General features: G+C 48.1%; 2 protein-coding genes across 5 annotated transcripts in view; one reads left to right on the top strand and one right to left on the bottom strand.

Annotated features, from left to right (window-relative positions):
- mink1 (misshapen-like kinase 1) overlaps window positions 1–7644 on the top strand; it is a 52263-nt gene extending 44619 nt beyond the window's left edge. For all 3 annotated transcript variants that reach the window (XM_088910078.1, XM_088910076.1, XM_088910075.1), the window contains 3 exons: window positions 104–263; window positions 567–706; window positions 2253–7644. In XM_088910078.1, coding sequence (XP_088766204.1) covers window positions 104–263; window positions 567–706; window positions 2253–2336 — 384 coding nt within the window. In that variant the 3' untranslated portion in view covers window positions 2337–7644. The remainder of the gene's footprint in view (window positions 1–103; window positions 264–566; window positions 707–2252) is intronic.
- On the bottom strand, window positions 5173–21347 carry hsd20b2 (hydroxysteroid (20-beta) dehydrogenase 2). 2 transcript variants are annotated; one of them, XM_088910098.1, is made up of 12 exons: window positions 21055–21347; window positions 15452–15498; window positions 15015–15090; window positions 14590–14700; window positions 13658–13725; window positions 13449–13493; window positions 13246–13280; window positions 13047–13128; window positions 12233–12298; window positions 11380–11529; window positions 10577–10749; window positions 5173–7267 (listed from the first exon to the last, which is right to left on the bottom strand). In XM_088910098.1, exons 1-11 carry the CDS (start codon window positions 21224–21226, stop codon window positions 10612–10614), a joined length of 990 nt encoding a protein of 329 aa, XP_088766224.1. In that variant the 5' UTR covers window positions 21227–21347; the 3' UTR covers window positions 5173–7267; window positions 10577–10611. The 2 variants fall into 2 exon arrangements, with proteins under 2 accessions (XP_088766224.1, XP_088766225.1); XM_088910099.1 differs by having other exon boundaries at window positions 5173–7270; window positions 21055–21346.
- Window positions 21348–27440: the final 6093 nt, after the last annotated feature.

Raw genomic sequence — 27440 nt, 5'->3', positions numbered from 1 at the left:
TACTGTAGTGTCCAGTGTGTCTGTATTAACCCCTCTCTCTCAGTGCAGTGTTAATGGACTGTAGTGTCCAGTGTGTCTGTATTAAATCCCTTCTCTCTCTCAGATCCAGAGCCAGGTGACTCCTCATGCCATAGTGTTCCTACCCAGCTCAGAGGGCATGGAGATGCTGCTGTGCTATGAGGATGAGGGTGTCTACGTCAACACTTATGGCCGCATCATCAAGGATGTGGTGCTACAGTGGGGGGAAATGCCCACCTCTGTTGGTAAGGTGCTATATTCACTATATGGCGATGGGAGGGAGGGAGGGCGTGGGCCAAGTACAGTATATATGCCAGTCCATAGTGTTTAAGGTCAGTATATACCATGTTTTGGAGGAGGTTGTGTATGGTTGCAGGCATCAGGATTGCCTCTGAAAAAAGATTGTTCTCTTAGTTAATTGGATGGTAATTAGTGTTGCGTGTTAAACTGCCCAGTTTTGTCTGTGACTGCCTCCTGCAAGCTGCACCCAGGCAGTGGGAGCTGGAGACCAGGTGTTTACCCGTGGCGCTGTCCCCTCTCTCTTCCAGCCTATATCTGCTCCAATCAGATCATGGGCTGGGGCGAGAAGGCCATTGAGATCCGCTCGGTGGAGACAGGCCACCTGGACGGAGTCTTCATGCACAAGAGAGCGCAGAGACTCAAGTTCCTGTGCGAGAGGAATGACAAGGTCAGGAGTGTTACAGTTCATTTACATAAACGCTGAATGTTTCACGCTGTCCTAACTCCAGCTTTTCAGCCGTTTTACTCCTTCTGTTCCCCAGCTCTACACCAACACTGCATGTTCCACAGTGTATATAGTGTGATAATACTCGAGCATTTTATACCTTCATGCTGTCTTTACAACAGCTGAAAAGGTTTGCTTTACTCAATTATTATATACCTTCATGCTGTCTTTACAACAGCTGAAAAGGTTTGCTTTACTCAAGTATTATATACCTTAATGCTGGTATAGCATGGTACAGGGTGGAGCGGAATCCTACTCTGTTGGGCCCCTGAGCAAGGCCCTTAACCCCAACTGCTCCAGGGGCGCCGTATAAATGGCTGACCCTGCGCTCTGACCCCACGCTTCTCTCCCTGTCTGTGTGCCTGTGTCTGATGGAGAGCAAGCTGGGGTATGCGAAAAGACAAATTCCTAATGCAAGAAATTGTATATGGCTAATAAAGTGATCTTATCTTATAGTAACGCTGACCTTTCCTGTAGCTGAAATTTTCATTTGCTTTACTCAATTGTTATATCCCTTGATGATGACTTTACTGCAGCTGAAACGTTGTGTTTTACTCAATTGTTAAATCCCTTTGTGCTGATTTTAGCTCAGCTGAAATGTTAGTGTTTTTTTCAAGCGTTATATACCTTCACGCTGACCTTTCCTGTAGCTGAAATTTTCATTTGCTTTACTCAATTGTTACAAATGTTCATGCTGACTTTACTGCAGCTGAGATGTTAATGTGCTTTACTCAATTGTTATATCCCTACATGCTGACTTTACTGCAGCTGAAACGTTAATGTACTTTGCTGTTGTTATTATACCTTCGTATTGACTTCACTGCAGCTGAAATGTTAATGTGCTTTACTCAATTGTTATGTACCTTCATATTGACTTTACTGCAGCTGAAATGTTAATGTGCTTTACTCAGGCTTTAAAGCTGTTACCACTGAAGTGCCAGCTTTATCACTGTTATTTAATGGATTTCTTTAACCATCTGATTCTTCCTCTGCTTGTCCCCCTCTTCACTGTCCCCCTCTGTCTCTCCTTGTCTCTCTTCTTGTCTCTCTCTCTCTTTGTCCCCTTCTGTCTCTCTTCTTGTCTCTCTCTCTCCTTGTCCGCTTCTGTCTCTCTTCTTGGCTCTCTCTCCTTGTCTCCCTCTGTCTCTCTCCTTGTCCGCTTCTGTCTCTCTCTCTCCTTGACCCATTCTGTCTCTCTTCTTGTTTCTCTCTCTCCTTGTCCCATTCTGTCTCTCTTCTTGTCTCTCTCTCCTTGTCTCCCTCTCTCTCTCTCCTTGTCCGCTTCTGTCTCTCTCTCTCCTTGTCCCCTTCTGTCTCTCTTCGTCTCTCTCTCTCCTTGTCTCCCTCTGTCCCTCTCCTTGTCCTCTCTCTTTGTCCCCCTCTGTCTCTCTTCTTGTCCCCCTCTGTCTCTCTTCTTGTCCCCCTCTGTCTCTCTTCTTGTCCCTCTCCTTGTGCCCCTCTGTCCCTCCCCTTGTCCCTGTCTCTGCAGGTGTTCTTTGCGTCAGTGCGCTCTGGAGGCAGCAGCCAGGTTTACTTCATGACCCTGAACAGGAACTGCATCATGAACTGGTGAACGGACACGGCCGTCTGTCCCCGTCTGCCTGTCTGCCTGCCTGACCGCCTGCCAGCAGGGTCCCGTACAGACTCTGGCTCAGACATGGAGGCAGGGATGGGCGTTTTTCAAGATTTCTCTTTGTGTGTCCTGCGGGGGGGATGCCCAATTTATTTGTAAAATAGTGATAGTGTGAGGGGGATGCAGGCAGTTGAGAGCACCAAGACCTGCAGATAGACTGGATAATTCTGGACTTTCATTCCTGAACTATACAACAGATTTGCTAATTGTTGTCTTAATTGGACGATCGACACAAAGAGTTTACATCCTGTCCAACTGACACAATTAATCGATTAATTGTATCAATTGAAGACCCAGGACAGGCTGTCAGAATGCAGCATAGGATGTCCCAGTGAGTGAAACTGTTGTGTCTCAGAGCTCAGGCAGGTCCAGCTGTTCTCTCTGTCGCCCCCCTGTGGTAAGAAGTGTGCCTGCGCTGCTGTAAATAACTGGCTGAGGAGGTGTGCCGTCTCTCTGTCTCTTGCTTGACCGGCTGGTCAGTATTTTTTTCTTTTTTTGTAGGGGGGAAGGGGAGAGAAGGGGGTTGAGGAGCAGTAATAACCATTAAGGGTGGTTCAGTCCAAAACCGAAAGCGGTCCCAGTTTGCTTCATTCCAAATTCATAGAGTAACATTTCAACATATTGAGTCATAGCTGTATTTTTTGTATTTAAACTATCTTTACTTAGATGTGGTTTCATTTTGCTATGCCTTCTCCTGTTGCAATTGCTCCCTAACTATCTCTCACTCTGACCCCGAATATATTTTTACATTTTGCTTTTTTCTTCCTAAAGGAATTTGAATGCGGTGTTGGCTGTTATTTTTTTAGCTGATTTTCAGGCGGTTCGGTCTGCTTGCTGTTATTAATATTGCTGTCAGCTGGGGTTTCTGTTTTTGCTTGGTGTTGATTTCCAGTTTTTGGAGTGGCTGTCTGCTCTGTTGGAGGAGAGGGGATGGAAGAGGAGAGGGACCCGACTCTTCCAGGTCTTCCTGTGTCTCTTCCTCCCGACACTTTCTTTCTCTGTCCTGTACTCCCTGCTCTGCTCCTCCTCATCGCGTTCACTTTTCTCTCTTCCCCCTCTGCCTGTCTGTCTCTCTGTCTGCACTGCTCTCTGCCTGTCTCTTTCTCCCTCTGTTTCTCTCTCTGTCCGCACTGCTCTCTGCCTGTCTCCTTCTCCCTCTGTTTCTCTCTCTGTCCGCACTGCTCTCTGCCTGTCTCCTTCTCCCTCTGTTTCTCTCTCTGTCCGCATTGCTCTCTGCCTGTCTCCTTCTCCCTCTGTTTCTCTCTCTGTCCGCACTGCTCTCTGCCTGTCTCCTTCTCCCTCTGTTTCTCTCTCTGTCTGCACTGCTCTCTGCCTGTCTCCTTCTCCCTCTGTTTCTCTCTCTGTCCGCACTGCTCTCTGCCTGTCTCCTTCTCCCTCTGTTTCTCTCTCTGTCCGCACTGCTCTCTGCCTGTCTCCTTCTCCCTCTGTTTCTCTCTCTGTCCGCACTGCTCTCTGCCTGTCTCCTTCTCCCTCTGTTTCTCTCTCTGTCCGCACTGCTCTCTGCCTGTCTCCTTCTCCCTCTGTTTCTCTCTCTGTCCGCACTGCTCTCTGCCTGTCTCCTTCTCCCTCTGTTTCTCTCTCTGTCTGTCTCCTACTCTGCCTGTCTCCTTCTCCCTCTGCCCCCTGCACTACTCTCTATCTGTCTCCTTCTCCCTCTGTCTGTCTCTCTGAACCCCAAGCCCTTTCTGGTTTGTGGCCCGGTCAGAGTGTTCTTTCGGAGACTCCTCCCACATTTCTGTTTCCTTTCAACTTCTGTTGCAGGGACTTCTGGTACCTGTAGTCCCACCTCACCTGGCAGGCCAACAGGTTGTAAAATACTGTAAATAGTTGCTTAAAACACTACACATTTCAGGAGATGTGTTGGGTGAGGGGCTTGTTGTGGTGAGGAGATTTGGGGGAGGGGCAGAGATGGCAAAACTGAGCAAAATGGGAAATAATTAATTTTGCCCCGCTCATAAAAAAACACTTGTGTAAATAGTGCTTTCTCTTAGAAAAACTCTTTGTTGTATATTGTTAAATTTAAAAGCATTGGTATTGCCAGAAACTGAAGATGGAGCAATCGTTCATTTAGTTATTTAAATCTGGCAAGAAGCTGGTAAAGGAGAAGTTCAGACTGCTTTGAAATATGAGTGTCAGTGGGGTCTGATTCCAGTCTGTTAAACACTGCCTACACTCACAGAAAACAGAACTAATCAAGTTCAAAGTAAAGTCAGTACTATACTGTGCATTAAAGTCTGGGGTGACTCAGACTGCACTGTCACTGTCAGTGGAAGACTTGTTATAATCTGTTAATAAGTGTGGAGTGAACTGTAAACTGTAAAGTGTGGAGTGAATCAGACTGCTCTGTCATTGTCAGTGGGAGTCTGATTATAAGCTGTAACAACTTCCACATTCACAGTAAATCAGTACAGTCCTCTGCAGTGAAGTCTGGAGTGACTCAGACTGCCCTGTCCTTGGCAGTTGGAGTTTGGTTATAATCTGTTAAAAACTAATCAAGATCAAGTAAAGTCTGGAGTGATTCAGACTGCTCTGTCTCTGTCAGTGGAAGTTTGGTTATAATCTGTTATTAACTAATCAAGATCACAGTGCAGTCAGTTCTGTAAAGCCTGTTTACTGTTCTCTCTTTGTATGTGAGAGGAAACATTACCCTTTACCCTGTAATTAATATGTTTTAAATAATGGTCAAACAAGAGCTTGCATCAAAAAGAACAATTATGTTCCAGACCAAAGTTCAGGATACCGTATATACCTGCGTTGAAAAGAAGACTCCGATTTGATTTATTAGAAAAGAAATGAGATAATGTTTGTACATATCTATGGATTTAAATTTATAAAGCCTTAGATCTGAAGAAATGCACTAGAACGGTAGACTAGATACACAGAGAGGTGCCTATATGTTTATAAAACACCGAACAGATTGTAAACTAAATTTGCACTTCTGCTCTGCTCTGATAACCAGAATCCATGGTATGTGGCAGGCAGAGCGCAGGATAGCCACTCGGTCATTTTGTTTTAAAAATGTTCCTCCTCGTTTGAGTCCCAGATTGAAGTTCCCTGCCCAGTCAATCCACTTGGCTCCCCACTGCGACCCTCGTGCTGGGCAAGAACTTCACCCCCCCGCCCGCTGGCGGCGCTGACAAGCCACAGGGGCAGCACTGTGGTGCGCTGTGGTCCCCTGGCAGGGATTGTGTTTTTGTGTCGTTGCTGCCTTTATCTGTAATGTACAGACACTCCCCCCCTCCCCACGTAGATGTGCTCATTTACACAAAGAGTGGTGGGAGCGTGAGGCATGTTACCCCACCATGCTGCTGAAGCCAATACCCTGAGTTCCTCCAGGAGCTCCTGTAGTGTGTCCAGAAAGAAGTGCGCTAACAGCGGCAACACAGCCTGCTGGTTCCAAAACCATGTGATCGTTCCCAGTCTCGAGCTTTGACAGGAGTCACAGCCAACACTCTGGAAAAGCACTGTACTATTTTTGCAGATGTTTGAGTGTATATATGTATATATATTGCCCCCTTATACAGTTAGAGTCCAGGAATAAATTAGCCTTAATTCCAGAATGGAATAGTGACAGATTGCGGACAGGGTGGAAGTGGCGGTTGGATCTGACTGGGAGAGACTGGGTGGCTGTGCAGGGGGCAGCCTCTCCTGCCCCAGGCCCTGACTGTCCCGCGTCACAGCCCTAGCCGTCTCCAGGGAGCCAGCGCGCTGCGCTGTCTGTGTGCGGCACCAGCCCATCAGCCGTTAATCAGCGTTACTCAGCGTTACTCAGCGTTACTCAGCGTTACTCAGCAGGGCCATGAGGAAGGACAATCAGAGCCTGGCCAGGCCAGCAGCAGCAGAGGCAGGGCGGAGAGGGCGGTCCGGCGCTCATGCACAGAGAGAGACACTGCAGATATTTTTAAAAAGAAGTGAAGTATTGTTTTTTTAACGAGAGATTTGTGGGTTTTTTTACAAAATAACAAGCACAAAGGTTTTGGGGTGGGGTGGGGGGGTGCAGGCCACACGGAGGTATATACGGTAACTGAGTGCCCTGTCTCTGCTTTGGCTTGAAGAGAGCGTTCTACACGGGGGACATAGAGTGATGTCGCTTCTTCCTGAGTTTTCCCTGGGAGAGGGGGCGGATTCAATCCGACTGGATCGGCTCCAGCTCTTCCGTGCTGTGGCCAGGGGGGATGGGGGGGTTGCGAGGGATGGACCGATGGACAGACAGACAAGATGGGCCTGTCTTAAATTCGAAAGAAGCTCTTCTGATCCCAGGCTTTAATAAATTGCTTGAATCTGATCCTGAGGTCGTGTGAAAGAGCAGTTCGCCCTTCTTATCGTCTGGGACGCCTAGGGCGGTGATGAGTAAGTTCAGTTCAGAGCAGTGCTGAAGTCCTGCAGGTGACAAGACCTTGTCCGCCACCAGCATAGTAGTGGCTTCAGATTATTATCTACTGTAATTAACTCAAATAAGCAATGAAATCCAGAGCTGGGCAGGCGTTGCACCGTCCTGGAGCCAGAGCAATAAGATTCTTTCATACCCCCAGCCGTTAATACAGACACAGGGCCGTTCGCCAGTCGCTCTGCAAACTAACTGAAGCTTACTGGAGCCCAAGACCTTAGAGGAAGAAAGGAAACTGGCCTGGCTGGGATGGAATCGGAATCAGTCCTGCCATCAGGAATTCTGGACCCAGTCCCTGCCCTAAGCTGGGAAAGGTCTTGGAATTTGTGATGGTTTTTTTTCCAGTTTGGGGCGAACTCTTGTCTGCCTGTCTGTGCCGTCTTGTGTGCCCGGTGGGAACCGTGGAGCCCAGGCCTGGCCAGTGTTGAATGTAAATGATGGATTTCAAAATGATCTCTGCAAACTGCTGTAATGAAAAGAGAAAAGAGATAATGACATAGATTATATATATATATTAATACAAATTAAGCTTGATATTTTGTAAGTTTACAATCTTATGTGAATGGATATATGGCGTTTTCTGTTTTCTTTATTTTAAAAAAAATCTTTTTTGATGTTCTGTTGTGAGCCAGGACAGAGGTCAAAGGTGAAAGTTGATATCCTTCTTTCTTTTTTAAAACCAGAAAAAAAACTTTGTAGTAAAGAAGAAATCTTTTTTAATGTAATTGTTTTTAGTTCTTTGATTTTTTTGGAGGGGATACTTTAACGATTGTGTTAAATGGACGAGCCAGTCTTAAGATATTTATGCAGAAAAATGAAAAATATATATGTTCAAAATGTTTGATTGTTTTTTTATATACACATAACTCTTAAAAGACCATAGTTCTAACAATGCATAAACACATGGATTACAACAGCACACTGGCCACTACAGTCCATTAACACTGCACTGAGAGAGACGGAATCAGGCAGGAATTATTTAGTCAGACAGACACAGAGAAACCCAGTCACGGTACAGTGACTCTTATTGCTCTGTGCCATGGAGTCTCAGTATATGATCTGGGGCTCCTCTTTATGTTGGACACCCAAGACTGAGCACAGGAGCTGCACAGGCTCAGGGGTAACGAGAGTGAAAACCTGACTGAGGGCGTTTTGTCATCTCATGTACATGGGGGGCTTCAGTTCGACTTCAGTTCTTCACTGGTGTACAGACGCCTACTGACTGTGCGAGGGTTTAATCCAGTCAGTGCTTAACTGTGCATTTCACACTGTGTGTAGAAAACTCTTTCACACCTGAATTTAAAACAATGCACCCCTCACACTTCTGGGTCCTGCAGTGTTTATGCCTGCTCTGTTTTGTGCTTTGTATTGTGTGATACACTTCATCTCTGTTTCACAACACCTTCGACAGGGCTTCATATTCCTGTTCCGTCTGCAGTGTGTTTCCTACTATATGTTTAACAGAAGAGGGTTGTGCACCATGTGCATGAATAATCTACTGCACTGCTCAGTGCAGGTAAACGCATTCAGACGAGGCCAGTAGTACCGCTTGGAGCAAACTGCTAGTCTCGAGCAGCTGGGAAATGGCTATAAAAGAAGCCCCAACTCTGTCCTTTGGGTCTGCTGTTAAGAGAGGCATGGTTACTGGTGACATGGCCACCCTGTTGGGAAGTCCGGGGGTTCGGGGAAGAAACAGAATACCCGAAGGCGGCAGACGGAGTTCTCTGACACACGCACTTGCTCCTTCAGGATAAAGATGCTGGAAAAAAGCAGAGTTTGGTGGCGTCCATATCACAAGAACACGCCATTGGAAGGAGCCTTTCGGCCTGTCAGAGTTCTGCCTGTTGTGAAAAGGGCGATGCTCAAGCTGAGCAAACTCCCTCGATCGCTGTGAAAAAGGATAGGATGTGTTCTGTCCTGTCTGGATGTGTAAATTCTGGAGCCCTTGTTGGGAACTGTTGAGGAATTATGAGCTACAACATGTACTGGGGGGTGTTGGCCTGGTTTGATTGTTCCCTCTGCAAGCCGCTGAAATTTGTCTAAAATTGGACATTTCAGCAAGAAAAGGATCCAGCCCACATGTCCAATTTCAAGTGGACAAATCCATGGTCAGCTGCACATGAAATCAATGACCAGAACAGGAGCCCGTGCATGCATTTTCATGCAGAAAAGTGGATTCAAACAAACACCTTCTGTGTCTGCTCAGAAATGATAATATGTATAGTTTGAGAGAAATCAGATAGGAGTTCCTGTATTGTTAATTTGTAAAAAATCTAGTTTGGGCTGTGAAAAACTGAGGCTAATTGATAGCACCCATGTGGACAGTTTGAGCAGGCAGGATTCACTAAATAATCTGTGAAAAAATACATTTCCAACATTCAATTTGTACCAAACTCCTCCCTGAAAATGAGGAATCCAAATAAAAGGTCAAACCCCAACAGACAGCATAGCACAGCAGTTCTCTATGAAGCTGCGACACTTGGATTATCGCGTCTCCTACCTTGCTAATGTATTTCTGGAGGAAATTTTCTCCAGCACAGGTTACTGAAACACTTTTTTTTTAAATGGCACACAACATAGTGAGAATACCAGCTTCTGGCCACCAGGTGTCACTGTTTGTACATGAGAAAAAAAATGCAAGACAAAAAAAAATGTCTTCAAGGATTTTAAGATTCACCATCAAGAGATAATGATTTAGACACAGCGTGTTAAGAATAAAGGAATTGTTTTTTTTTGTCATCAAGCAGAGCTTACATCCTTATTTCCATCATCACCACCACACCATACATCAGATCAGAGTTCAGACCCCCCCCGGGGGAAACGACTCGTGTGACTGGGATTACCCCAGCCTGAGCACCAGAGACGATCGACTGGGACAGACAGTAAGAGCTCTAAGTGGTGCGGCGCCCCCGCCTGGACATGTGCAGGCGCACAGTGCAGTCGGTGAGAGACACCACTGTCCTCCAATCTGCGCTGGTCCTCTGGGAAAGGGTGGAGGAACCTGGGATGTGTTTCAGCCTGTGATTGGCTTGAGGGGTGGCAGGATGGGGCGGGGCTTAGCAGGAGTCACTCTCCCCTGTGTGCAGTCACAGGGTTCGAGGAAGAGGGCCGAGGTGTAAGAAACACAGTTGATGCTCCCAGACTGGGCGCATGCAGCACTAATAACTAGAGATTCTAAGCTTCAATAAAAAGCACCGCTCTTGAGGATGGGTTATTGATTTTATTAATCTCAGTGCATACCTCTAGCGGAACATTTGTAAGGATTTGGTCTCTTGCATTGGGCAGATCCAGACCTCATAAAGCAAGGCCTCCTAGCCCACCAGCCCGCCACCAGGGCGGTGCTATTGCACAGTAAGCCAGGACTACCCTGGCATCCGACCACCTCGTCACGACTCAGTCGAGGCTGGTAGAAAGTTTGAAGGTGCCTTCTGCTTGTCGTGGGGGGGGGGGGCTCCTAGTGCAGGGCTCCCCAACTCTCCTCCACGCAGCTGAAGCTGATAAGAGCAGAAAAGGAGGGACGCACCAGTCCTGCAGGATCAGGACTGCTCTGACTGGCCTCACATCCCATCACCGTGATCTCTAACACAGAGCTCATCCTCACTCACAGTGGCAGGCTGGGAAAGCATTCATACAGCAGGGCATCGACCCCAGCGACCGGAGTGCAGCTCCTGGAGTCAGCCATCTGGGCACTGAACCCGAACCCCCCCACCCCCCCTCAGCCCCTCCCCCTCGCAATGCCCTTGCAGAACTGGTGCAGGTGAGCCAGTCTCACCCCAAGGCTCCAGCCGGTCTCCTGCGCTCCCTCCATCACTCCTCTTTCTTCGCTGTTTGAACCATCATCTCCTCGATCGACCGCCGCGCGCTGCTGGCGTAGCTCTCCGTCAGTCTCATGCACAGGCTGGACAGCCGGTACCATCCAGGGAAGAAGATGGACAGAGCAATGTGCTGCAGGGAGAGAGGGGTTAATACAGACACACTGGACACTACAGTCCATTAACACTGCACTGAGAGAGAGGGGTTAATACAGACACACTGGACACTACAGTCCATTAACACTGCACTGAGAGAGAGGGGTTACTACAGACACACTGGACACTACAGTACATTAACACTGCACTGAGAGAGAGGGGTTAATACAGACACACTGGACACTACGGTACATTAACACTGCACTGAGAGAGAGGGGTTAATACAAACACACTGGACACTACAGTACATTAACACTGCACTGAGAGAGAGAGGGGTTAATATAGGCACACTGGACACTACAGTACATTAACACTGCACTGAGAGAGAGAGGGGTTAATACAGACACACTGGACACTACAGTCATTAACACTGCACTGAGAGAGAGGGGGGTTACTACAGACACACTGGACACTACAGTACATTAACACTGCACTGAGAGAGAGGGGTTAATACAGACACACTGGACACTACAGTCCATTAACACTGCACTGAGAGAGAGGGGTTAATACAGACACACTGGACACTACAGTACATTAACACTGCACTGAGAGAGAGGGGGGTTACTACAGACACACTGGTAGCGTCTTACTGTTTTCTAAGTCTGACCTGCAGGGCGTGAGACAGACAGCCGCTGGTGAAGGTGCTGTGCCCCACTGTGCTGAGCGCCTCCCGTGCAAAATCGCCCGCGTCCTTCACCAGCATGTTGGGCGGCATGTTGTGGGTCATGTTGGTGGAGACCATGAAGGGGGCAACACACTGGTAGCAGGGAGAGAGGGAGAGGAGGACAGGTGGAGGGTCACACACAGAGGCCTTGCCCACACACTGTTGCTCCGGTCTCCTCCCGTCCAGAACACTCTATTCCCTATAGGCTATTGAACTGCTTTTGTTTTTTTCCACGTTTCTCTGAATTTCTCAGGTTCTTCTTCCCAGCACTGGCTCCCAGTGGATTTCAGAATCCACCTGAAGACAGTCCATCAGGGCCCGGGCCCCCCATGAGCCCCCACACAGCCCCCTGCTCTTCACACGCTGGCCCTCCTGCACCTCCCACTGAGAGGCTCCAGGCACTGGGACACCCCGGGAGACATGGGACACCCCAGGAGACATGGGACACCCCAGGAGACATGGGACACTCTGAATGACCTGGGAGACACTGGGACACCCTGGATGACCTGGAAGAGGACAGGACACTCTGAGTGACCTGGGAGGCGCTGGGACACTCTGAGTGACTTGGGAGAGGCTGGGAAACTCAAAAAAACCCTGAGAGACCCTGTCCTGACACAGCACATGATGAAAGGAAGAGGCCGGGACACTCTAAGTAATCTGGGACACTATAAAAATAAATAATTATAAAATGCCATATAAAATAAATAATTACAATTATTCTTATTAAACCTATGCAGGGAGGCAAATACAGCAGAAAGATGAGGGTCTGTACTGTGACTCCTGTGTGATGGCTCACCTGCACTGTAATACCACGAGACCTGTATTCTGCGTTCAGACCCCTGGAGAAATAGGTAATGAAGATCTGTAACAAGACAGTACAATACATTAATACTGCACTGAGAGAGGGGTTAATACAGACACACTGGATACTACAGTCCATTAACACTGCACTGAGAAAGAGAGGTTAATACAGACACACTGGACACTACAGTACATTAACACTGCACTGAGAGAGAGGGGTTAATACAGACACACTGGACACTACAGTCCATTAACACTGCACTGAGAGAGAGAGGGGTTAATACAGACACACTGGACACTACAGTACATTAACACTGCACTGAGAGAGAGGGGTTAATACACACACACTGGACACTACAGTACATTAACACTGCACTGAGAGAGAGAGGGGTTAATACAGACACACTGGACACTACAGTACATTAACACTGCACTGAGAGAGAGAGGGGTTAATACAGACACACTGGACACTACAGTACATTAACACTGCACTGAGAGAGAGAGGGGTTAATACAGACACACTGGACACTACAGTCCATTAACACTGCACTGAGAGAGAGAGGTTAATACAGACACACTGGACACTACAGTACATTAACACTGCACTGAGAGAGAGGGGTTAATACAGACACACTGGACACTCCAGTCCATTAACACTGCACTGAGAGAGAGGGGTTAATACAGACACACTGGACACTACAGTACATTAACACTGCACTGAGAGAGAGGGGTTAATACAGACACACTGGACACTACAGCACATTAACACTCTGTCGCTCTGGGGTGAGAAGGTGTTTATAGCGCCTCACCTTGGTGGCGGAGTAGAGTGTGAGCATTGGTTGGGGCTCAGAAGCTGCTTCTGATGAGAGGTTAATGATCAAACCTCGACCTCTGTGTGGACACAGTGAGAGACAGAAAGACGTCTTGTTCTGGCTGGTCAGACCTCTTCTACACGGCCAAAGTTCAGATATTTATTCATGCATAGAAATATATGATTCCTTAAAGTACCTCTCAACCATCTGTGGAAGAATGATTCTGGTCATCTGCAGAAAGACAGAAAGGCAGTCAGAGAGGCAACCATGGTGTCAGGCTGACAGAGAGAGACAGGGACTCAGGCAGGAATTATACAGCGAGACAGTCAGAAATCATGGGAGACAGAAGTACACAGACAGGCCGTCAGAGAGGCAAAGAATTACACAGACAGGACTCACCTGTGTGACTGACAAGATGTTACAGCTGATGACATCACTTATTCTCTGCAAGAAAACAGTGGAGAGTCAGTAACACTGAACAGAGAGCAGACTGACAGAGTCACACTGCACTGCACAGTCAGTCAGGGACACAAAACAGAGAGCACAGTAATAGAGTCACCCAGCACTGCGCACTCTGAAGTGTCCCCGATACTGTGAGCAGGACTTACCTGTTCAGGATTGGGAACATCCAAGAAGTGAACCAGCATTCCAGCATAATTCATCCCAACGTTGTTCACTATGAGATAGGGAGGGATATTTAAAGAGAAGCAAATTGATCTCAGGGTGAGCATGAGAGGAGAGGGACAGCAGTGGCTCTAGCAGTGTCTACAGTACAGTCAGGTGTGACAGTGTGTGTGTGTGTGCTGGTGAATTCAGGGTGAGTGTGAGAGGAGAGGGACAGCAGTGGCTCTAGCAGTGTCTACAGTACAGTCAGGTGTGACAGTGTGTGTGTGTGCTGGTGAATTCAGGGTGAGTGTGAGAGGAGAGGGACAGCAGTGGCTCTAGCAGTGTCTACTGTACAGTCAGGTGTGAGAGTGTGTGTGTGCTGTTGAATTCAGGGGGAGTGTGAGAGGAGAGGGACAGCAGTGGCTCTAGCAGTGTCTACAGTACAGTCAGGTGTGACAGTGTGTGTGTGCTGGTGAATTCAGGGTGAGTGTGAGAGGAGAGGGACAGCAGTGGCTCTAGCAGTGTCTACAGTACAGTCAGGTGTGACAGTGTGTGTGTGTGCTGGTGAATTCAGGGTGAGTGTGAGAGGAGAGGGACAGCAGTGGCTCTAGCAGTGTCTACAGTACAGTCAGGTGTGATAGTGTGTGTGTGCTGGTGAATTCAGGGTGAGTGTGAGAGGAGAGGGACAGCAGTGGCTCTAGCAGTGTCTACAGTACAGTCAGGTGTGACAGTGTGTGTGTGTGCTGGTGAATTCAGGGGGAGTGTGAGAGGAGAGGGACAGCAGTGGCTCTAGCAGTGTCTACAGTACAGTCAGGTGTGACAGTGTGTGTGTGTGCTGGTGAATTCAGGGGGAGTGTGAGAGGAGAGGGACAGCAGTGGCTCTAGCAGTGTCTACAGTAAGGTGTGACCAGCAGCAGCAGGGTTGAGTACTGACCCAGGATGCCGATCTCCAGCCCAGTCAGTTGCTCACTAATACCAGGGTAGATGGTGGCCCCCTCAGTGAAGTCTGCCTGGATGACGCGTGTCTGTCGGCCAAACTGGGCTTCTGAAAGACAGACAGGTCCTTCTATCCTCTTCCCACTCCCACACTCCTTTACCCCATCACCAGCCCCGCCCTCCCCTCCCTCCATATCTCCATCATCCCCCCATCTTCTCTCCCCTCCCTCCGTCTCCCCATCATCCCCCCATCATCCCCCCATCTTCCCTCCCCTCCGTCTCCCCATCTTCCCCATCATCCCCCCCTCCCCTCCCCTCCTTCTGTCTCCCCATCATTCCCTCTGTCTCCCCTCCTTCTGTCTCCCCATCATCCCCTCCGTCTCTCCCGTGACCCCCCCCCCCCTCTCCTCCAGCCCCCCTCACCTATGTGTGTTGCCACGGCCATTAGCTTCTTTTCTGACCTGCTGATCAGAACCAGGTCCAGACCCCTTCTGGCAAGCTGACCAAAACACAGCACAGTTCAAGCTCACTCCACTTCCCACACCGGCATTCACACTCAATTCACTTCCAAACTGAATTCCACATTCCCACTTTCACTGTGATTCATATCTGAAACAGATCATGCCAAAGACTGAGACATGGCTAAATACACGGATACACAAACACAGAAACACACACACAGAAACAGCCAGGGACAAGAGTGTCTGTCAGCCTGTTTCAGTGTGCCAGCCTGTCTCTCTGTCTGTCTCTGTCAGTCTCAGTGCGTCTGTCTGTCTCAGCCTGTCTCTCTCAGCGTCTGTGTCTCTCAGCAGTTTATCCTCAGCGCTTGCTCTCGTTGTCTTGGTGAAGGGGATGCTCACCTCGATGGCGTAGGCCTTCCCTATCCCCGAGGTTGCTCCGGTTACCACTGCCAAACAACAACAACAGCAGGAACAGGATTATCATTGGAGCAGTGCAGCCCTGGAGGCTCCTACTGTTCCAGGAAAATCCCACTGGCACGGTTTGTGCTCTAACCTCCAGGACAATCCCAATCTCACAGGCCCGACTCTAACCTCCGGGAAAATCCCACTCTCATGGCAGTCACATACTCTCATAGTCACACACTCAGACACTCTCAATCTCACAGTCAGACACTCTCTCTCACACACAGTCAGACACTCAATCCCACAGTCACACTCTCTCTCACACAGTCAGACACTCAATCTCACAGTCACACTCTCTCTCACACAGTCAGACACTCTCAATCTCACAGTCAGACACTCTCTCTCACACAGTCAGACACTCAATCTCACAGTCAGACACTCTCTCTCACACAGTCAGACACTCAATCTCACAGTCAGACACTCTCTCTCACACAGTCAGACACTCAATCTCACAGTCACACTCTCTCACACACAGTCAGACACTCAATCTCACAGTCAGACACTCTCTCTCACACAGTCAGACACTCAATCTCACAGTCACACTCTCTCTCACACAGTCAGACACTCAATCTCACAGTCACACTCTCTCTCACACAGTCAGACACTCTCTCTCACAGTCACACTCTCTCTCACACAGTCAGACACTCTCTCTCACAGTCACACTCTCTCTCACACAGTCAGACACTCTCAATCTCACAGTCACACTCTCTCTCACACAGTCAGACACTCTCAATCTCACAGTCAGACACTCTCTCTCACACAGTCAGACACTCAATCTCACAGTCACACTCTCTCTCACACAGTCAGACACTCTCTCTCACAGTCACACTCTCTCTCACACAGTCAGACACTCTCAATCTCACAGTCAGACACTCTCTCTCACAGTCACACTCTCTCTCACACAGTCAGACACTCTCAATCTCACAGTCAGACACTCAATCTCACAGTCACACTCTCTCTCACACAGTCAGACACTCTCAATCTCACAGTCACTCTCTCTCACACAGTCAGACACTCAATCTCACAGTCAGACACTCAATCTCACAGTCACACTCTCTCGCACACAGTCAGACACTCAATCTCACAGTCACACTCTCTCTCACACAGTTAGACACTCAATCTCACAGTCAATTCAATTTAATTCAAGGTGCTTTATTAGCATAACCGATGGGTACAATCAGTGTTGCCAAAGCAAATAAAAATAATAAAATTAACATGTAACAAAACAACAAATAAAAGTAAAATAAAATCTACAGACATATTACAGACATCTACAACAGAGACATATCATAAAATATTTACATATACTGTAAACATATGGAGCATTATTGGGAGACAGACTCACTGTTCCTCAGGCTGTGACAGGAGATCACATACTGGGCTGCCAGTTCAACTGAGTTCCCTCCTCCCTCTCCCAGTAGGATTGGGACCTGTCCTGATTCTGGCAGGAGTGGGAATTCTGGGATCCGATTTGTTATTTTAGGGAAGACTGTTTCTCTAATCCCAGAGTATCTGTCACAGTGCAGTAGGAAGTGCACCTCTGTCTCTAGTTCTCCCCGCTGGCAGTGGGAGCACAGCCTGTCCTCTCTGGGCAGCCAGGTCTGCCTGTGTCGCCCAGTTTCTAAGGCCAGGTTGTGGTCACTGAGCCTGTACTTCGTCAGTGTCTGTTTCTTTTTGCTGTTACTTATGTTGGTCAAATATTCGGCTAGTGTGTATTGTCTGTTAAGGGTTCCGTAGCATTCCAGTTCATGTTGTGCTTGTGTGTGTGTCCCAGTGTGTGAGATATTGCTGTTTGATCTGTGCTGTGATGTGCTTGGGTCTGAGTTGTGGTGCTCTAGCAGTGCTGTCCTGAGGCAGGCTGGTGTCGGTGATCCTCAGGACCAGCTGGCTCAGGGGGCTCTGTTTTGGCGGTAGGAGTTTTGGTCGCTGTTTTCGCTCTCACTTGCGAGGTGTTACATGCAAGAACAAAGTAGAAACATAAACTCTCCTTTATCAGATCTCACAAAGAGTATGCAGCCCTCTCCCTTTTTTCACTCTCCGACTAATCTCTGAAGTGCAAACTGAAAGACTGCTATTGGCATGACTCATGAATCACAGGGCTGCCAAACAATTAGTTAAACATTTACAGACACTCAGCATAATAACCTGATGATGATTATTATTAACAACCAAGATATATAATAAGAAGCATTGTTGTCTCACCAGTCAGCAGAAAGTACTTGTCATGCCCTCTCTGACTCCCAGTGTGATTTCTCTCTATCTTTTCTGCCTCCTATCTCCCTAGCTCTCCAGCCCTCCGCTCTGTTCTCCGTCTCTCTTACCAGCTCTCTCGGTTCAATTCAAGGCGCTTTCTTGGCATGACCAACGAGTAAAATCAGTGTTGCCAAAGCAAAACAAACACAATTAACACAAAACAAAAATCTACAGGCATTTACAGTCAAGGCACAATCATGAAATATTTACATATTAAACTATCTCTATATAAAATCTCTCTCTCCGCCCGTCTCCAGCATCGCCGCTCGTCCTGTCCCGCGCGATCCGTCTCGGGCAGCGGGGGCGCGCGTGTACGCCAGTCACGGGCGCGGCTCGCGAGCGGAGTGCACTCTCTCTTTATTTTCAAACTTTCATTCAACATCAAATAGTAAGAACAAAGAAAAAAGGTATTAAAAAATGTAAGGTAACAGAAAAACCACACAAATCAATACGCTGGCATAGGTATTTAGGAGTTAGCACACGGTCAGTTCAATTTTTTCCGTACATCACGCGGAGTTCACGCCCGTTTTATCTCCGTGACGTCAGCCGGTGAAACCGCGACTCCAGCGTGTTTACAACCCATATTGACCGCGAATCGTTTACACTCACAAATGTGCTATTTCTCCTCAGAAGATCTGACAGAAGGATAACCGCCAACAAACGTCTTCCCAAAGGCTAAAGAAGACGAGGCCCAGCTGACCGAACGGTTCGACCGCGCGGGCGTGTTGTTGAAGTTGTTGTTGCCAATACTCTGGCTGCATTCCAGATACAGCGGGTGGGGTCCTGCGATTAATTAACTACTAACGCACGGGATGGGTCTCACGGCCTGTTCTTGTGTTCTCTCAGAGGCTCCTGCAGGCCGGGCCGGCAGTGATGTCAGTGTGAGACGTGCCCAGCTCCTCCAATCGTCTCTCGCTCTCCTGCGCGTCGCGGTGGGGCTCTCTGCGCTCACTGAGGGGACTGGCTCCGCCCTCCTCATTCTCACCCCATACGGCTCTGGGAATCACAGTGAGCGGTTCTGTACCAGGCGGGTCCAGGAGTCACAGCACATGGTTCTGTACCGGGCGGGTCCAGGAGTCACAGTGAGTGGTTCTGTACTGGACGAGTCCAGGAGTCTCCGTGAGAGGTTCTGTCCTCAGCGGGTCAGGGAGTCACAGTGAGAGGTTCTGTCCTTAGCGGGTCCAGGAGTCACAGTGAGTGGTTCTGTACCGGAAAGGACCAGGAGTCTCTGTGAGAGGTTCTGTCCTCAGCGGGTCAGGGAGTTACAGTGAGCGGTTCTGTCCTCAGTGGCTCCAGGAGTCTCTGTGGGAGGTTCTGTCCTCAGCGGGTCAGGGAGTTACAGTGAGCAGTTCTGTCCTCAGTGGCTCCAGGAGTCTCTGTGAGAGGTTCTGTACCGGGCGGGTCCAGGAGTCGCAGTGAGTGGTTCTGTCCTCAGTGGGTTTGTAAAAGCTGTATTTTCTCCCGGGCCCGAGCACCTTCTCCCTCTGTTCCTTTAAGAATGTTCTGTTAGCGTGTCCTGTTAGCGTGTCCTGTTTAGCGTGTCCTGTTTAACGTGTCCTGTTTAGCGTGTCGAACTGCTAGCAAACAGGTGACTGCAGCAACACCGGCTGTTTTATTCCAGTTTTATTTTTAACGATTGAGGTTAAAAGATTAACCTTAAAGGTTAAAAATTAATTGAAATGACTGCCGGCGAAACCAAGCCTCAACTCAACTCCACTCAGACTCTGAGTGTTTCTGTTCCTGGAGGCAGTTATAATCCAGACCGGAGGCCGGGGCTGGAAGAAAGTGCCGCTGTTACTGCAGGACAAGAGCACCGCCGTGTTTTGGCCCACTGTCTCCCCGCAGCTTCTTGAGAAGGAGCAACAGTCCTTTTCTACAGGCTGTCCTCACCCTGCCCATCATCCCCCGCTGTCTCAGCAGCTTCGTGCACCATCTCCAAGCACTCTGTGGGCTCGTTAGTGGAGCGACTGTGTTGCCAAAGCAGAAGCAAGACACGTCACCCGCTGCTCAGACAACTAGAGAGGTGTTAGGACGGTTCAGTCCCCGAGCCGAATCACACCTCCATCAGAGCACAGAGGCTCTCGGTAAACTGCAGTACAGCACAGTGAAATCGGGGCAAAAGCACAGTAAAGTGCAGTACAGCACAGTGAAATCGGGGCAAAAGCACAGTAAAGTGCAGTACAGCACAGTGAAATCGGGGCAAAAGCACAGTAAAGTGCAGTACAGCACAGTGAGATCGCGGGAAAAGCACAGTTAATTACTGTGAAATCACAGTAAAAATACAGTATAATGCAATACAGAACAGTGACGCCAGGATAAAGGCATAGTAAAGTGTAGTTGGAGTAGCTGTGTCAGCATGCACAGGCTGCAAGGCAACAAGTGACTGGAACAAGGAACAAGGAAGAGAAGGTTTATTCCACTCTGAGAGAAGAAAGGAGACACCCGAAGAAGGCTCCACAGCCGAAACGTTGTGTCTCCTTTCTTCTCTTTTCAAGTGGAATAAACCTTTACTTGTTCCATAGTAAAGTATAGTAAACCACAGTGAAATCAGTGTAAAATCACAGTAAATTGCAGTAAATACAGTAAAGGTAGGATAAAACCACAGTTAAGTACAGTGAAATCGCAGTAGAATACAGTATAGTGCAGTAAAGAACAGTGAAAAGGGATAAAAGCACAGTGAAGTGTAGTAAAGCACGGTAAAGTGTGGTAAAAAAATCAGAATCTGTTCGTACGTAATAGAGGCATCACACCCGAAGAAGGCTCCACAGCCGAAACGTTGTTTCCTTTCTTCTCTTTTCTGTGTGGAATAAACCTTTACTTGTACCGTTGCAGCCTACACCTGCTGACGCAGCCCCCGACTTGAACTACTCTGATAGAGACATCATGCACGGAGGGCTTCTGAGCAACAGATTAACCGCACAGGCGCTGTATCGCTTTCTGTGCATCTGACTTTTGTCCGAAACCAGCAATTTCTTTTTAACCATTTAAACATTTTAACAGCAAACACCTTGCTTTCCCAGTCGTTTATTGTCTTCAGTCAGCGCTCAATAACATCTTCACCAAAGCACCGCAGGACCGATCCCTGGAAGACCGGCACTTCCTGACCAGGGTAGGATCATTCTCCCCCTCTCGGTCTGGGTCTCTCCGGCTCCTGGTCACTGGTCACTACCGGGCGAATTAATTCACCTAAACTTCAACAAGCTACAATTCCGTGCGAGCGCCAAGCCTTCTGGAAAAAGAACTGCACTGTGGTCTTTTTAATAGTAAGAAATGCATTCTTGACTCACCTGCCCATTGTCCATAAACTTTGAGATCGGTTTTCCAGTAGGCTGACAAGACATAACTACGGAAACCGCACCAGACACCCCAAGACAATTTCAAAAGCTGAAACGTCACCGTGACAGCGCCTATAGCAGCCAGCACCTGGAGTGACTGACCCGATTCCGTTTCGAAAAACATCCTACTGTTCTTCGGTGAAAACAATTAAAGTGAATAATGTTTTGGTCTTGAAGTTCTGACGGATCGTTAACAATAGATCGGTCGCCACACCTGTTTCTTTCAGAAGTCAAAGTACGACTACAGGACACGTTGTTCTCACTACTTACAGCCTGCCTCCCGCCCCCGTCCACCCTCTCGCTTTCTGATCGGCTCCACGTTGTGATAGACAACCGATCCTGACCACTCACCGAGGACAGGGGTGGGGTCTGCGTAGATGGGCGTGGCAGGACACGCCCCTCCCGGGCTGGCCGTGTCCCTGCGGTTTCTGCAGGTGTCACCGCTCGCGCGTGAGTTTTTTAATTACTATTATTATCCGTCAGTCAAACCGTCCCAGGAGACAACGCGCGGCTGTTTTGATTATGGAGTACACTGTGTTCTTCGGAGCTGCCGTTCTGGGACCAGTGTCCGTGTGACAGGCACAGTAAACAGGGAACCGGTGGTAAAAGCATGGTAAACTGTGAGGAAGTTGTGGTGAGGTTTTTAAGGACCGCAGAAACTCCTCTCCTCCAATATTAAGGACCATAGTAACCTCCTCTCCGTATTAAATAACACAGTATCTTTCTCCTCTCCAACATGTTACAGTGTGGGAGTTGGAGCATGAGCAGCAATAGTGTTGTAGTATTAACAGTTGCTGTAACGTTACGGTTCTCCTGTACTGGGACTGTAGCTCCTATTGGAACAGGACTGTTCTCCTGTACTGGGACTGTAGCTCCTATTGTAACAGGACTGTTCTCCTGTACTGGGACTGTAGCTCCTATTGGAACAGGACTGTTCTCCTGTACTGGGACTGTAGCCCCTATTGTAACGGGACTGTTCTCCTGTACTGGGACTGTAGCTCCTGTTGTACACTGTTCTACTTAACTAAGAGAGATGACAGATCTGTCAGAAAAAGGATGCTAATCCTGATTAATTAATTGAGTAACTAAGTGGTTCTGTGATTGCTTGCTGTACAATGTGTCAGTGTGTCAGGATGTGAAGTGGTAAAGCACTCCTCCTTATATTACTACCAAATTATATTATATTTCTATCAAATGCTTGCCAAAGCAAAAATAATTAACCAATCATTTACAGTAAAAACATTATTGCTCATTTACAGACATCACAACAGTCATCACCATGAGACTGGCTCAGTGGAAGCACTGAGCAGTCTGGACCAGACACAGAGGCTTGGCTCCAACTCTGTTTCTCAAATTTAGGTTCAAGGTCACACATTTCACTGGAACAAGTCAAACAGGTCCTCCGAGAACAGATTAATTTTCACGATACACCCCCACAAAAAGAACAGATAGTCATATCGCTCTCTGTCTTTATCTTTTACCCTCTCCTCTCTCCTCGCTGTGCTTCATGACTCCATCTGCCCCTCTGCCTCTGGAAACAGCACCCTCAGCCTGTCTCTCTGGCCCCTGCCAGGGCAACATTCACTACCAGCAAGCACTTCGATTCCTCTCGCCATGGCGACAGCAGGCAAGCACAGCGTCTCGAGGGGGAAGAGGGGCAGGAGGCACAGAGAGACAGGCAGGGAGGAACAGAGAGGGAGACAGGCAGGCAGGAACAGAGAGGGGCAGGACTGAGAGAGGGACAGGCAGGAAGGAACAGGAGACTGAGAGAGAGACAGGCAGACAGGAACTGAGAGGGGCAGGACTGAGAGAGAGACAGGCAGGCAGGAACAGAGAGGGGCAGGACTGAGAGAGGGACAGGCAGGGAGGAACAGGAGACTGAGAGAGAGACAGGCAGAGGAACAGAGAGGGGTGAGAGACTGAGAGAGAAACAGGTAGGCAGGAACAGAGAGAGAGACAGAATACATTGATGTAATTATGTCGGACACTTTGCCCCCTATGCCACTTTGGAGTAGTTTATAAAACAATCTTTCATGCCAAATCGAGTCAAATGCTTTTTTTTAAATCGACAATGCAGGCAAATTTTTTTCCTTTGTCTTTCTGGTGGACGTGTTTGTCTATCAGTGTGTGTAGGGTGTAAATGTGATCAGATGTGCGGTGATCTGGTAAGAAGCCAATCTGACTCTTGCTCAGGACATCGTGTTCAGTAAGGAAGTGTATTCAGGATTCTGCAGAATACCTTCAAGGGGGAGATACAGAGAGAGAGACAGGCAGAGGAACGCCATTAAAAAACTATAATATAAGAGTAAATGTGGTTACACAGGATGTAAATATCATGTTTGGTGAATTAGCTTTGAAGTCAAAATTAAAAGAAGAAAATCGAAACACATTCAAATGTTGTTCTGAATAGCGTGTGTGAAAATACCAGAAAAGCACTCTGTGAACTTTCGAATCCAAAACACAGACAACCGCACGAAACAGATAAGCTCCTCAGACGCTGCGCGATAGGAGAACACAACAAACACACTCTTAAAAAAATTCAAACACAACACGAACAGAAATCGAGGAGGAGTTAAAACTGTTTCTGGGATTTAAAGTGAAGTACTGTGCTTTAAATAAATCAAAGAACTGACCGTTTGGAACTGACAATGGAAGAGTATCAGAAACACATTTAGAAGTTTTTTTTTTTAGCAAGAGTTTGTTTCCCCAAATCCAGGAGCACGACACCCACAACGTTATGAAAAATTAGCCAAACTGTTGGGGGACGCACAGTAGTAACAGCACACTTACCACAACAGGTCGCCAAATACTACTCTCTGTTATAAATTCCCTGGGGGTCAACTGCAACGACTTTCGGATTTAGCACGCAGCCGCGTAGTACATCGCGGGCTAGTTAATACGGTACTGTCCGGGGATCATCTACAGCTCAGTAAGTGGATATGTAGGCCAGAAGCCATAATCCATACGTTTTCTGTTTCGGTGTCCCTAACTGAAAGTCCCTGGCCATTTCCTGTTAGTTTTTAATTTAAGAACGGCATTTAAAATAGACCAGATAAGCCTACTGTGCGTACTGTAACCACGAATGCCCTGCTCAACTGCAATTAGTCAGGAAAACACACCAGGACAGCAGCCGCGAGTCTGAGTCTGAACGTCTGTTGCAGCCCGTTTGATTTCCATTGATATGATACGGATTCATACGGAGGTCATTCCGACGAAGACGACAGCACATTGCTCTTTGGGTTTTAGGTATAGACCACATCTGCGTGTAAAAATGCAAGTTTTATGCCGTTTCAGGGGCTACATTTGCTGCGCTTAGTCTCAGAGCGTTTTTGAGATAGATGTTATAAGTATGTTGAACAATGAGTGACAAAAGGCCTGTACTGTAAGATTCCTTACAGCGGAGTTGGCAAATCGTTACGAAAAGCACCAGCTGTCACGATCACGGACTGAAATCCGTGTCAGATCTTGTAGAAGACCCTATGCGATGCGGTAAGAGCTGGAGAAAACAGGAGGCGTGGTAAAAGGGAACACACGGGGGTTTAATAGTGCACAAAATAATAGTGACAATCCGTGAGACAGTGAACGGGGAAGACAAAACGGCATCCAAATCCAGACGGGTCCAAGGGCAGGTCAAAGCACAGTCCGAGAGTCCATCAGCGAGTGATCCATCCTGGGACGCGACAAAGTTAAAATCCCCGGGAGGGGGGAGCACACGGACAGACAAAACATGGAGGTCCAAGGGTGACGGGGCGAGATCCTCCAGACCCCGGGCTCAGGAAGCGGGAGGTGTCGGGGATGAGGCCTATGCCCTCAGGAAACGGCCGTAGGGTTTCCTGGTGCTAGGCGGGCCTCGCGACATTTTACCCTAATGATGAGCGCCGAGGACTGGAGGAGCTGGTCTTTAAATAATAACTCTAAAAGGGTACACCTGGAGAGCTTAATCACACGGACAATAATGGGAGCAGTGGAGCGCCCTCTAGGGAGGGATGTCGGGCGTGACACCAGCTAATTGTTACGCCGCGGAAAGGCGGAGAGATTTCACAGACGGCCGCTCCTCGTCGTGCATAACTCGCAACTGACACAGAAAGGCAAAAGGCCGACAAGGCACCCAGGTGCCGTAAAGCGGTGACCCCACCCAACCAAAGTGCAACAGCGTCCTAAACCCCAAACGGACGCTGTGCGCGACATAACACAGTCACAGTCCAGTAGGGTTAGCGATTTGATTATAATAATAATAATAATAATAATTATAACACCTTTTTATTAACCCTTTACAATTTCTTGCATTAGGAATTTGTCTTTTCGCATACCCCAGCTCACTCTCTATGAGGTACACAGACAGGGAGAGCACATGGTGTCAGGTGCAGGGTCGGCCATTGTACAGCACCCCTGGAATAGGTGGGGTTAAGGGCCTTGCTCAGGGGCCCAACAGAGTAGGATTCCTCTGCCGGCCGCAGGATTTGAACCAGCAACCTTCCAGCCACAGCTGCAGATCCTGAGCCACAGAGCCACCACTCCGCCCCTTACCCACTTCCTCCGAATTCGCATTAATGTGAGGTGTGGGGACACGGGAGTGGATTTCATCTGCAAGTAAAAAGACTCATTACATTTGCAGCTCTAGAAAGGTAAGCTGGCCCTCCGGGGGCTCAGATGAGGACCCCTCATTGTCTGGGAAGAGGGGTAGAAAATAAGTTCATATAAAGAAGGACGTTATTTGTTTCATTCGTAGAATGCATGACCGTATAATTTTATTTAGCTTTAGCTGCAGACACTCTGGCTCAACTAGTTTGTACAAATTGTAGTGCATATAAATAAATACCACACAGAATTCAAAATTCCAAAATGTATGATACAAATAAAAAACCCCATAAAGATGGCACAATTGTATGTGCACGACGCGAGAGTTGTTATTAAAACTGTTATTTCAAAAGGGCCTGGTGTAATTATTTCTCTGCAAAGCTTTCAATTAAGGCAGAAAGATCCAGCTTCTGTGCTGCTGTATGTCACAATTAATACTGAGCATAGCGAGGCCACTGAGACGCTCTTGTGCCCGTTGTAGATCGCTGATGGTTTGTCACTTGATTTAGTACACTAGAGGAGCGCTCTCTTGATGCTACGGAACCGGGCAGACATAGAAATATTCGCATTGCAGTGGTCACGTTTGGAAACACACGGTCTCATCTAACAAACTCTAGAATTCGTTCAAAAATCTTCTTCTGACTAGTGCCACGAGTTTTGAGATGTTTGTCATAGATTCGTTTGAGAAACAGCATGTCGTCGACGACGTGCTCCTCAGATACATGTTCTGAATACTTTTGTTGGAAGTTTGTTGATTTTCTGTCATTTTCTCTTAGGCGGGGTATTGAAATCCCACAGAAAAGTGAAAAGAGAACATACTGTATGTTCCTCAAAGACTCAGATCGTCCGTCCACACCACTTCCACTACCATCAGTGAGCACCAAACACACGTGCTTTTGAAACTACTCTTCCGTCTCCTTTTCAGTGGGGAAGGTACGTCTTGTGGAAAACTCGGGCGAGATAGCGATCCTTTCTGCCACATGTTTGCACTCGATCAGGTTTGCATTCCGCTGGTCACGAAAAAATGCCAAACCTCTTTGATAAGGCTCTCCATGTTGTTTTGTCCTTGAGCTCAAGCGTAGCTGTGCACGATTCCAGCACGAGATTCGCCCGATGGATCAGCGTCGGCGACTTCAACCGAACAGATGCCAGCGCCAAACGCTCGAATGTTGACAGATACTTTTCAATCCCACGGATTTCTGTTTTTGGCGTGTGCAGGAAGAGCGAGAGACTGGGCCTCCGCCAGTGCAGCCCGCACTTCTGCGGTCTGGCTTGCGATGGCTTTCACAGTATTTACTTGGGCGCTCCAGCGCGTATCTGATAGACCGTGCAATGACACCGGCAGGTGTTTCTTCAGAATTTCCCACCTCTGTGGAGCACGGCTGAAAAAGTTAAAACGGTTGCCGGATCGTTCCGAAAAAAGTTATCGCTGCCTTGCATGATGCAGCAGAATCAAGACCAGCAAGGCTGAGTGTATGATCACCGCAGCTGGACAAAACGGCAGTGGGCTTTTTGTCCATTAAAACTGCTTGGGCTCCATTGTACCTGCTCCGTTGTCATACCCTTGTGCAGTGCAGAACTGGAAGATGCGGTTTGCAGTGTCTTCTCCTGCTTTTCGTGGAAGTTGTCAACTAAAACCAATCTTTCTTGAATGGTGCCCTCCGGCGCATCCTGCACTTGTGCTTGAATAGCAGAATCGCCTTGTCCCTGGGGGTCGTGTTCGAGACTCAGTCGCTTTCCTCCTGGTTCTGATGGCGATG

This window comes from Atractosteus spatula, chromosome 3, assembly GCF_055471065.1.
Source record: "Atractosteus spatula isolate fAtrSpa1 chromosome 3, fAtrSpa1.hap1, whole genome shotgun sequence".
Lineage (NCBI taxonomy): Eukaryota > Metazoa > Chordata > Actinopteri > Semionotiformes > Lepisosteidae > Atractosteus > Atractosteus spatula.
This window is presented reverse-complemented; position numbering and strand designations above follow the sequence as displayed.